This window comes from Protopterus annectens, chromosome 1.part2 (assembly GCF_019279795.1).
Source record: "Protopterus annectens isolate FY-2018-M chromosome 1.part2, PAN1.0, whole genome shotgun sequence".
Lineage (NCBI taxonomy): Eukaryota > Metazoa > Chordata > Ceratodontiformes > Protopteridae > Protopterus > Protopterus annectens.
Window position 1 is genome coordinate 1,209,444,817 of NC_056727.1, and position 12,699 is coordinate 1,209,457,515.

A 12,699-nucleotide genomic window follows, 5' to 3' on the forward strand; every position below is an offset into this window, starting at 1 on the left:
ATTTGTTCTTTTAACCAAGCATGTCTACGTATGACAGAGCCAGTAACAGCTGCTCTACAAGAAGCTTCCAATTAATCAAATCCGCATTGTAAAGTATGTTTGCCCACCTGTTCAGCTGCATGCAACAGATCCTGCATTTCCTTGAATTCAGGCAGTTCTGAATGTGTGCTCATTTTTTTGTTTTAACTAAGACATTAGGAATGTTGATATTTCAACATGTGAAACTGGCAATTTAATGCTCTCATAGCCAGAGTAGCTGAGGTGTATATTTTCTTTCCCCATCTATCTAGGGCTCTGGAATCCCCTTCAGAGGGCACAGGATTTTTAGCCATATAAGCTTTTGCTCCCTTAGGACCCTGGGAAATTGTTTCTGGGTCAGCTACAGGGCTTTTATAAAGGAATTTGTGTGAGTCAGGTACTCTGTAGTATCTGTCTGGTTTGGCTGGAGCAGGAGGAAGACGGTCTGGATTTAAACTAGTCTCCAAGTAAACATCATCCACAATATCCAGAACAGGAGGGATAGCAAGAGGTCTGTGCTGGGGTAGTAAAAGGAAAGTACAGTTTTGTACCTACCATAAATGTAGATGTCCGAACTGGATAGCATCTGCAGTCATAACAAGTGGGTTGTCCTGTCGTCAGGCAGCCCTGCAGTCGGCCGGATTCCAAAGTCCGGGTCCGGCTTCGGCTGATGTCGCTCTCCACCCGACGTCATCTCTGCTGGTCTTCGGGTATAAAAGCATCAGCCGACGCCATTTTCCTCAGTGTTTCTTGCCCCAGATGCCAGTAGCCCTCTTGCAGGGTAAAATTTGGAAAGATGCCAATGTTTCCAAATAGATAGAGGTAAACACAACAATAAGCATATATGTACATATATACAAACAAATACACCATAAAGACTCCCCAACAGCTAGCTATTAGGAGGGTAAACACCCTAGGAGTACCACAGAGGGGAAGGAGGAGGGTAATCCTGACTGCAGATGCTATCCAGTTCGGACATCTACATTTATGGTAGGTACAAAACTGTACTATGTCCTTCATGGATGCATCTGCAGTCATAACAAGTGGGTAGAATACCATAGCCAACTAGGGAGGAGGATAAAGGTAGATTATGGTGTGTTTAAGATCCCTTGCAGTACAGCAGTGGCAAACCCTGCTCGATCTGGAATAAAGAGGCAAATTATAATGCTTGGCAAATGTATGCACGGAGGTCCAAGTAGCCTCAATAATGTCTTTGGTTGCCACTCCTCGTAAGAAGGCTGTGGTAGTGGCTGTTGCCCTTGTAGAATGAGGTCTTATGTTCTGTGGAATTGGTTTTCCATGGAAGGAGTAACAGTATCGTATGCAATTTCCTATCCATTTGGAGATTGTCTGTTTGGAAATAGCTTTTCCTTCCCTTCCAGTTGCATAGGCTACAAAAAGTTGGTCAGTCTTTCTGCTACTTTTTGTTCTGTCCAAGTAGTAGCGTAGCTGTCTATGTACATCCAAGGTATGCAGTATTCTTTCCCCTCTGTTTTGTGGGTTGGGAAAGAAGGAAGGTAGGTGGATTGCCTGGTTTAAAGATACTCTGGATACCACCTTAGGCATAAATGTAGGATTAGTCCTCAAGGACACTCTGTCTTGGTGGAAGATTAGGAAGGGTTGCACTGCCATTAAGGCCTGTAGTTCTGAAACCCTCCTTGCTGAAGTAATTGCCAGTAGGAAAGCAGTTTTCCATGACAGGTGTTGTAGGTCTGCTGTTGCTGCTGGTTCAAAGGGTGCTAGTGTCAACTTTTCCAGCACAAAGTTTAAGTCCCAAGCTGGTAATGGTGGTTTCCTGGGAGGTTTTACATTCTTGATTCCTCTGAGGAACTGCCTGAGTAAAGGGTGTGAAAAACAGGAGGATCAAAGCTGTATTCTGCTGATATAGCTGATGCATGTATCTTGATGGAGGAGTAGGACAGGCCTGAATGAAGAAGTTCGCCAGATACTCCAGAATGTTAGGCATATCTATGTTTGACACATCTTTTCCTCTTCGGTACTCCAAATGACAAACCTTTTCCATTTTCCAGCATAGTTCTTTCTTGTTGAAGGTCTGTGCTTCAAGAATAATGTCTTTAACTCTTTGGGAAAGTTCTGGATTAGCTGCTGCTATGTGATGTTCCATGCAGTCAGTTGCAGCGTTTTAGGTTTGGATGTATGATGCTGTAGTTGTTCTGAGTTAACATCAAAGGCATCAGGGGTATTGGCCACATGTTGTTCGAGACATGCTCTTCAGTAGTGGATACCAGTGTTGTCTTGGCCAGTTTGGGGCTATCAGGATTATCCTTGGACGTTCTTCCTTGATCTTTAGTAGTACCTTGTGTATCAGAGGAAGAGGAGGAAATGCATATGCTGTTAGGCCTTTCCAGTTGAAGGAGAGTGAGTCCACTTTCCATGCTAGTGGGTGGAATGTCCTCGTGCAGAATTTTTCGAGCTGGTGATTGAGAGGTGATGCGAATAGGTCTATCTGTGGCATTCCCCATTTCTTTGAGATGGTCTTGAAGATGTCCGGTGCAGCTTCCATTCGTGGGCATCCGGGTGGTTCTGCTTAGTATGTCTGCTAGAGTATTGTCTTTCCCGGTACAAATATTGCCTGTAACTGAATGTTGTAGCTGAGTGCCAGGGTCCACAGCTCCAAGGTCATTCTGCATAGGGGTATGAATGAGTGCCTCCCTGTTTGTTGATGTACCACATGACTGTGGTGTTGTCTGTCCTTATCATCAACTGGCCCTCTTTGAGGAAAGGTTTGAACTTTTGGATTGCCAGTTTTACTGCCAGCATTTCTTTTAGATTGATGTGCAGGTGAATTTGATCCTGTGTCCACAATCCTTGCACGCATTTGTCCAGCATGTGGGCCCCCATCCTAGATCTGAAGCGTCTGTTGTGATGGTCTGGCTTGGTTGACATCTGCGGAAGGGCAGGCCTGGGTTTGACTGGCATGCCTGAGCCCACCATAGGAACTCCTGTTTTAAGCATGGAATTAGTGGGATTTCTGTTTCTAGACTGTGTCTGTGTTGGGACCATAAATTCTTTAGGTACCACTGTAGTTTCCTCATATGTAGTCTGGCAAATGGGACCAATATTATGCATGATGCCATGAAGCCCAAGGCCTGTAGAAATTTTCTTGCTGTTAACTTGTTCAGTTTTGTTAGTGCCAAGAAGTAAAGAGGAAGTTCTTTTGTTTTTCTGTAGTCAGGAATGCCATTTGTTGTACTGTGTCCAATTCAGCCCAAGAATGTCCTTGTTTGGGATGGTATCAGCCTTGACTTTTGTAAATTGACTGTGTATCCCAGTCCTTGTAGCAAGTAAATGACCCTTTGTAAATCTGTTGTCAGCTTGCTTTTGTTGTCCCTTGTAGCAGGCAGTCGTCCAGGTATGGGTAAATTTGAATCCCTGTAGTCTGCAATGGGCGATTACTGATGCCAGGCATTTTGTGAATACTCTGGGCAGTAGATAAGCCAAAGGGCAATGCTGAGAATTGAAAGTGCTCTGATCCTGCAAGAAATCTGAGGTATCTTCTGCAGATTGGTCGAATTGGGACGTGCAGGTATGCCTCCTTGAGATCTAGAGTTACCAGCCAAGACTCCTTGCCCAGCATGGGAAGAAGTTGCTGTAGGGTCAGCATTTTGAATTTTGGGACAATGATGTATGTATTTAAGGTGGACAGGTCGAGAATTGGTCTCCAACTTTTTTCCTTTCTTGGAACTAGGAATAGTCTGGAGTAGAACCCCTTTCCTTTTTCTGCTGTTGGCACTCTTTCCACAGCTCTCATGTTTGCTAACTCCATTATCTGGCGTAGAGCCTCTGTTTTCTGATGTGGAGGTAGATTTGGCATTCCTCTTTTGACTGGTAAAGTGTGGAAGTGAAACCGGTAACCTTGATCTATGGTTTGTAAAATCCACTTGTCTTTTGTTATGTAGTGCCAGTTCTTTGAAAATAAGGTTAACTTTCCGCCTAGAGGAGCTGCTATTTGTTCCCTGGTAGGCGGATTTAGGATTAAGTCACTGTGGCTGTGCTGATGTAGAGGCAGTGGCTGTGTCTGTGCCTCTGTTGTTACCTTGCCACTGTCGTCCTCTGTAGGCACCTCCTCTGGATTGGGTTCTGCCTCTGGAACGTCTATTCCTGCCCCTTTGAAATTTTGCAGAGTCAGGAAAGGACCAATTTTGGACAGGCCAGTTCCTGCTAAACCTTGGGGCTAGGACTTGCAGAAAATCTTTAACAGTTTGAACAGATTTTGCCTTTTCTTCCATTTTCTTCATAACCTGCTGGGCAGGTGTACCAAACAAACTTGTCTTGTCCATAGGAGCATCTAGCAACTTAGCTTTAACATGATCCGGTAAAGCTTGTTCCTTTAACCATGCATGTCTTCTTATCACTGTGCCTGTCATGGCTGATCTAAATGAAGCCTCCAGTGCATCATAGCCACATTTTAAAGAATGGTTGCTAACCTGTTGTATGTTATTTACCATCTCTAATACATATTTCTTATCAAGAGATTCATCAGTAGTTAGCTTTTTAGTTAACTGATCAAGCATAAACTCTTGGTATTGTATCATGTGAAACTGACAGTTTAAAGCTCTAGCTGAGAGAATAGCTGAAGTGTAGACCTTTTACCCCATCTGTCTAGTGACCTTGCTTCCCTTTCAGAAGGAATAGGGTTTTAGCTGTGGTTGCGGCTACTGCCTTGGGACCCTGGGATATAGTTTCTGGGTCTGCAAGAGGAGCCTTGTAAAGGTGGTGATGAGTATCTGGCACCCTGTAAAATCTGTCTGGTTTGGCAGGGGCTGGGGTAAAGAATCTGGAGCGGAGCAAACATCATTGAAAGCATCATCCACCACAGAGAGAACAGGAGGTATAGCTAAGGGCCTGTGCTGTGGTAGGTGCAGAAAAGTCCTAAGTCTTTTCTGGAGTCTGAAAAATCCTGTTGCTGCCATTGGAACTGTTCTCGCATGGCATGCAGGGTTTCTCCAAAGGAGAATTCTTCTGGTGGGGAAGCAGCTGGAATGGATTCTTCAGCATCAGAATCTTCGAAATTGGAAAAGGGAGCCTCAGGCTGGTCAGTTATGTCTGATTCATGAGCAGAATCATCAGAAGACACTGGCTCAGGGGGCTCTGCCCTAGGTCTCTTCTCTGGGGGCTGAGAGGCCCTGTCTGGGTGAGATTGAGATCCTCTAATTAAAGAAATTAAATCTTCTGCCAAAGAAAGCATTTGAGAACTAGAAGAGGGCCTGGATGAGGGGGGTTTAACAGGCACTGATTTAATAGTCTTGGCTGCTTTAGCCCTGGCGAAGGCCTTAATGGACATGGCTGCTGGAGGCCTAGCAGCACCACGTGCTGGGGTAGAGACATCCAAGGGGATGGTATCTGATAAGTCAGTCACCGTAGTGGGTAAAATTTCTGAGGTCGATTCAAGAATTGTAGCAGGGGCCTCAGTTGTAAGAATAGGTTCAGCTGTACTTTGAGCAGTTTTCTCGGTTTCGGCCGAAACCGAGACACTCGCGGTTTGCTTTGCCGTGGTTTCGGCCGAAACCGCGGACCGCAGTGTCGGTCTTTATCTTTGCGTTTTGGGGTAGTCGGAGAATCCGGCGACATAATGTACGCAAAATCAGTACCGAAAACTGTTCTGCAAACTCCGACCGGCGCCTAAGCGTTCGCCGGTTGAAAGAGGCACAGGCCGAACAGGCTGCTACGTCGTGGGCTGGGCCTAAACAAGGCAGACAGTAAGAGTGGAAATCTTTATGAGGTATTTGTTTCCCACAGGTTAAACAATTGTTAACTTTTTCTGACATCGGCTGAGGCAAGAAAGAGTCCCCAACGGGTACTTAGCTTTAGAAGTCTTCAAGTAGTATTCGGTAGAAGTAATCTCTGGATCCGACCGACCGGCACTTGCGAACAGCTTCTGCTTGGCACGGCAAGAAAGACTGAGGAAAATGGCGCCGGCTGATGCTTTTATACCCGAAGACCAGCAGAGATGACGTCGGGTGGAGGCGACATCAGCGAAGCGGACCCGGACTTTGGAATCCGGCCGACTGCAGGGCTGCCTGACGACAGGACAACCCACTTGTTATGACTGCAGATGCATCCATGAAGGACATCTCTCGGAGCCTTTTCTTAGAATCTGAGTAATCCTGGCCTTCCCAGTGGAAATGTTCCCCAAAGGAGTAGTCTTCAGGGGGAGATGCTGAGGGAATAGAGTCTTCAGCATCAGAATCTTCATAAGGTGGAAAAGTGTAATCCTGTTCCTCAGAAGAATCTGAGGAGAGAGAAACCTTGTCAGAGGATGCATAATCCTCCTCTTGTCTTGGTCTTTTATCAGGAGGGGGATGGGAACCCCTGATAAGGGTAATCAAATCTTCAGCCATCTTAAGCATCTGTTTCTTAGGCATGGGGCCTTGAACTGTAGACTGATGTACAGTTTTCTTTGGTTTCAAAGGAGTTTTAAGTTTAGCATAAGATTTAATGGTGAGTGTAGTCGGTCTGAAGACACCTTCTGTAACCGAAGGTGTTTCCGTTGCACCGGTATCTAGTTCTGCTCCGGTGTCGGTAGATGGCTGCGTCGGCCTAGTAGACTCTGCATGGGAATCTGCTGCTGTCTGGGGTTCCAGCTCTGCGGTCGTCAGGGGCTGCGTAGGCGCCTCACTGAAAACCGGAGAACCGGCGAGATGCCCACATGAGGCCTCGGTGTCTGGCTTATTCCTAGGCTGCTTGTCCTTATCCTTTCGTTTTTTATGAATGGAGGTCGTCGGCTGCTCCGATGTAAATTTCCTACCAAAGTAATGCCGTGCGAAGTCAAAATGGCATTTGATAGTTCGTTTATTAAACCTAGCGCAAAACCGACAACCTGTGACGTCGTGGTCTGGGCCTAGGCAAGGAATACAATAGGAATGGAAGTCCTTATGAGGTATTTGCTTCCCACAAGAAATGCAATTGTTAACTTTTTCTGACATCGGACTGAGGCAAGAAAATGTTCCCCAACGGGGTACTTAGCTTTATTGAAGACTTCGGACTGAAATTCAAATCGAAAATCTCAGGTGTCGGCCGACCGGCACTTGCGAACTGCTTCTACTTCGGGCACCGCGCGGCAAGAAAGACTGAAGAAAATGTCATCGGATGCCTCTTGTATACCCCTGGCGCACTAACATCAGGGAAGAAGCGACAGCAACCGACGCCAGACCAAGACTTTGGAATTCGGGCCGACTGCGGGACCGCCTGACGGCAGGATAACCCAAGTGTGATGACTGCAGCAGGGTAACACGATGAACTTCATATTTTTCAGCAACCTCATTAACTGCTCCCTGAAAATGATATGGGATGAATTGGTCCTATAAGGGCACACACCAACTGTCATTAGAGGAGCAGCAGCTTAAAACCAGCACTGTGCTCATGCAGGGTGGCATCTGCTAGACTGAAAAACTGATAAGATGAGGTCACCCCAAGGACAGACAATCAACAAATGTAACCTCGGGTAAAAAGGTGTATTACCTAGACAATATGTACACTATTACTACTATAAAGCTAACATGATGAGAAAAGCACAATGTGATTAACAGTCTTTTTAGCAAGGGAAGCATTTACCTCCCAATACTGCAATCGGATTTAGGTATCCTCAGTTGTACTTAAGTGCAAATTTAATAAGCTGCTCAACACATTAAAGGACCAGAAAACATATGGTCAGTAAACAAAATTGCACAGTCCATTTACTTTACCTTAGGTCCTTCAGAAAATAATGTGGTGGCATTCAGGCCTGTAACATTCCACTCACTGCCTTAACATACAGAACATTCAGAGTGGTGAATACAAACCTGTGGACATGAGCCGTGCGACATTGAAGGATACGTCTTAAACTGGAGCTTCATTGGAGATACTATGGTTTTTAGCTTCTCATGTGTAAGAGCACCAAACCGAACTGGTATCATTATATCTGCATCACCATGACATTGTAGAATTGGGGTATCCTTGTTTGCACTGTTACTTGCTGCCTGCAAAGACAAAAGCCATAACAATTATGTGAGAAAGTACTTGATCACAAGAATATAAAAAATGTAGGACATTTCTCTGGCAATAATTTTTGCATTACAGCTTACTATTAAGATACTACTGGCTGTGATTCACAATGCTATCGCAGTGCATAACCAAAATGCCATGGGGAATGGCCATACCCAGTGATCTGATTCGAAGACAAAGACTGAGCAGTTGCACAACATTAGAAAGGGTGCTATATGCAGCATTTGCTAATAAGTGCATAATAACATGTAAATGAGTGACCCCATGCAAATGAGCCACATGGAATATGCAAATAATGAAACCCAAAATAGCAGATAAGTTGAAAGATGTAGAAAATGGCAGTAATACACAGCCATGTTTACTCATAATGAATTTCAAGGTCTGTGGTGTACATGATGGGAACTTTACTAGGAATTGCAGTAGCATAGCAGTGTGTGTTGGGATATGCCATGAGAGAGAGTGCTCATAAAACTTGAGCACTTGCAATCTGCACCAATGGAGGAAGTACAGACATTACCTGACTTACCTTCACTTAACAAACCAACAGACAGTGGACCATTTCCAAGGGGACAGGCTATTGTAAGGGGTCTAGTTGAACTGTGTCACCCACAAGCTGAACCACAGGATATATGTGATATGACCACTACCATACATACAAAGGTATATGCAGCATTATCCATCATAGTTTCAAGAACACTCCAGAAACTACAAGGAACACAATGAGAATATCGCCAAGTGTTGGCCTCACAAATCCTAAACTAGTTCAACATGCAATATATTGAGAAGCATATCTGGTTTCCCAAGACACCAAAAGAGAGACCCAACATCATGTGGGTCATTTAAGAGATAGCCTGTTTCCTCTGAGGTCTTGAGTGCAGGGGATTGCAGCCAAATGTTTAACAAGGTCCCATCCAGTCTAGATGGCTAGAGCTACTTTAACGGGAACTGCTTCCACTCCTTGAACTACCACATTATCTGTAATGCCCAAGCATTAAACATAATTTGTGTCACCCAACTAGTGAGTATGGATCACATATATGGTATACATCAGACCTATGTGACTGGTTCCTGTGAGCGATTTTCCACAAGCCAGATGGACAAGCTTATACATGCAGATTCCATGCATGCTGGGTGCAGGTCACATACTATATGTTGGTGTGTGCTGCTGCATACACCAAACAAAACGGTCTGATTACCCCAATGCACAATCCTCAGACCATACATCAAAAGTCCTGTAATACAGCTCATAATGAAACTTAAAACAATGTGGAGCAGATATCTGGATTACTGATGGTTCACTTTTGATGTCACACATCTCTGGAGGAGCACTGCAACTTAGTCTGAACATGCACATAAAAACATTTGTGTGTTCCATGCTTCACTATACACTAATGTGTAAAGAAATGGACCAGCAGATAAATATTAACAGGATCTGCAATGCATGTTGTGGGTGCAGCAGAGGGGCAGGGTGCAGGGTAAAGGAAAAGCCATGCAGCACCAGAAGAATCACAGCCAAGGTAGAGATGGCACAATACAATACATTACTGGCAAAGAATGCATCTGCTCTTCAGCTATGAGCTATGATGTAGACAATACAGAATAAAATGAAGCATGCAGCATCACACCCATGCTATGCAGGGCAGTGCATGGACTAGTCCTGCTGTGAAACACCACCCCTTATCCACACAAGTCAGGGGATGGACAATCATCAACTTCACATAGGGGTGGGTAAAAAAAGAAAGGCAACTGCCACACTACATAATGGATTACGTCCATGGGAGTGAACATGGTAGCCACATACTCTGGGAGGTCTTGCGGAGTCAGGGACAACATCCTCCAATGGTAGTGTTGGGCTACGAAGATATAACTGCTGCTAATGTCAACTGCATTGGCTTCCTGTGGTAGACCTGGATCCAGTTTGTGGCAGAATAGTTGTGTAAAATTTTACCATAACCATAGATGCCCTTCTCTTCTATATGCTGCAGTATTTAGAACATGAGGGAGTCTGCCACTGGCTGACTCGTACATCTGGCAAGTATACAAAAGTCTACAGCTACTGTGAGGCATGTGCAATGCCGCACATCAGCAAATGTACATCTGACATAAAGAGATATCGGGTATAAAGCAGACGTCAGTACGTACCAACCTCAGAACTGAATGCAGCAAAAGGCACCAGCCTGATCTTAGGAGAGGAAAATATGCCACCAGACAAGCATCAGGAAGGGAGGGGGGGTTTAATACTGCAGTATATAGAAGAGAAGGACATCTATGGTTATGGTAAGATTATACACAACTATTCTATGTGCTTCTATTCATATCGTGTAGTATTCATAACAGAGGGAGAACACTAAAGCTCATGCAAAAGAATTGGGTGGAGGAACAGAAACATTCTCTACAAACCCATGCAAAATTGCTTTGGCAAAACCAGCCCTGTGCCTAGAAATTACATCTAGTTTGTAGTGTTTAGTGAAGGTATGAAGAGAAGTCCAAGTAGCTGCCTCCAGGACGCAACAAGTGTCAAACCTTTAAAGAAGGCTCCAGAGGAAGACACTGTCTTAGTGGAATGTGCCCTAAGAGGACAGGAGAGGAGAGATCCTGTCCACTGGATATATAACAGAAAGAAATAGCTTTTGAAATCCAGGAGGAGATAGTCTGCTTGGAAACAGGTGACACAGGGCCCTTGGGTGATAAATAACAAAATAGACGTTCAAACTTGTGGAAAGGTTTGGTTTTGTTCAAATAGTATCAGAGTTGCCTGTGCATATTTAAAGTGTGTAGAATCATCTCACTGGAGGACTAAGGAGAAAGGAAAAAGATTACAAGGCTGACAGACTGACAGATAACTCATTAACCACCATGGGCATAAAGGAGGGATTAGTGCGTAGAAATATCCTATTCCTATGGAAGACCCTGAAGGGGGAGGAAGACAGAGTTTGTAACTTGGATACCCTTCTTGTATAAGTAATGGCCACAAGAACCGTTTTCCAGGTGCAATGTTGCAGAGAAGAGGAACTTGCTGGCTCAAAGGGGGCCAGGTTAAGTTTCTCTAACACAAAATTGAGATCCCAAGGATGAGGAAAGTAAAGTTGTGTACCTACCATAAATGTAGATGTTAGAGTGTATTCACTGTTGCAGTCATTACACTTGGGTTATCCGGCTGGTAGGTGACCCGCAGTCGGCCCGAGTCCCAAAGTCTTGGTCCGGCGTCGGTTGCTCTTCCCTGACGTCAGTGCACCAGGGGTATAAAAGTTGCAACCGATGCCATTTTCTTCAGTTTTTCTTGCCCCAGATATCAGGTGCCCCCAGATAGGAAGGCCGAAAAGATAAAAATATGCCAAACAACCATGCATATATTACTATACACATTTCCTTCATTATTTATTTATTTGCAGTTGGTTTACCAGGATAGTCCACTGGGCCAAGATGAACCCATTTTCAATGGAGTCCTGGGGAGAAAAGCTCCAAACAAGGTTACAATAGGTTTTACATCCTTTTTACAATATTTTACAAGAATTATACAATTAGAGCATACAATTTGTGGTAGACAGACTAGTGTTAAATGTTACAGTTAGAGCAAACAATTTTTGGAAGAACAAACTGGTGGTACACATTACAGAAGATGCAGGCTACAAAAGGTAAACATTTCAATGTAGATAAGTAAGAAGCAATTGTATCATTTGTAAGTTTGACAGAGCAGACAATGTAATTTTTTTTTTTTTTGAGCAGAGATAAGAAATGTCCTAGTGGAGGAGAAGGAGAGATAGTCAGTATAGATCATGAAGGATGTGAGCATGATCATTCCCACTGGGATAGTAAATGAGAGTGAAGAGATTTTTTGAATGTAAGGTGGTTGAAGGTGGTACGAATGGCAGGAAGTAGGGAGTTCCAGAGTCGTGCTAGGTTAAAGGATAGGAGATTTTTACCAGGGGGACGATTTGGTTTATGCAATTTGATTAGATTTTGGTTGTTAGATCTAAGTACTCTGCTGGGAATGTGAAATTTAAATGCTGAGGATGGAGATGGACAGAGGTCAGGTTTGAAAATGAGCTTGTGAGCAAGAGTAAGTTGAGAATAGATGAGTTGGTTGGGAAGTTCAAGCCATTTTAATTTATGCAGTGAAGAGCAGTGGTGGGTAGAAGACTTATGACTGGTAGCGAATTTAGCAATTTTGTTGTAACAGGTGAAAAGTTGTGTTTTAAGGGAAGATTGGATGTTAGTTAGGAGTGGGGCTCCATAGAGAAGAGAGGGGATGAGGAATGAGGTAGAGAGAGTGATTTTAGTGGATGGTGTAAGGTAGCGATTGTGCCGGTATAGCATGCCTAGTTTTTGATGTTTTTTTTTATATTGTGTTGAATATGGGAGTTGAATTTGAGATGGATGTCGATTTGAACACCCAGTAACTTAGCACTGGACACCAATTCCAGGGATGTGTTATTGTGGCTGGTAATTGATAGAGAGTTAGTATTGATAGAGGTGTGTTTAGAGGGGGTAAATACCATTAGTTTTGTTTTAGAGGCATTGAGAGCAAGGTGGTTATCCATAGTTCAGTGATACAGAAGGCATCTTGTGTAAGCTTTTGTAACACTGGGAAGGATGTGGCAGAACAAATGATAGTTGAATCATCAGCATATTGGATAATGCTGGAGAATGGGATAGAGTTGTGGAAATCGTTTATGA

The 12,699-nt window shown here is 44.0% G+C and overlaps 1 protein-coding gene across 1 annotated transcript in view; it reads right to left on the reverse strand.

The window, feature by feature from the left end:
* LYPLA2 (lysophospholipase 2) overlaps window positions 1-12,699 on the reverse strand; it is a 794,768-nt gene that overhangs the window by 155,437 nt on the left and 626,632 nt on the right. The window contains exon 9 of the mRNA XM_044060067.1: window positions 7,821-7,997. Coding sequence (XP_043916002.1) covers window positions 7,821-7,997 — 177 coding nt within the window. The remainder of the gene's footprint in view (window positions 1-7,820; window positions 7,998-12,699) is intronic.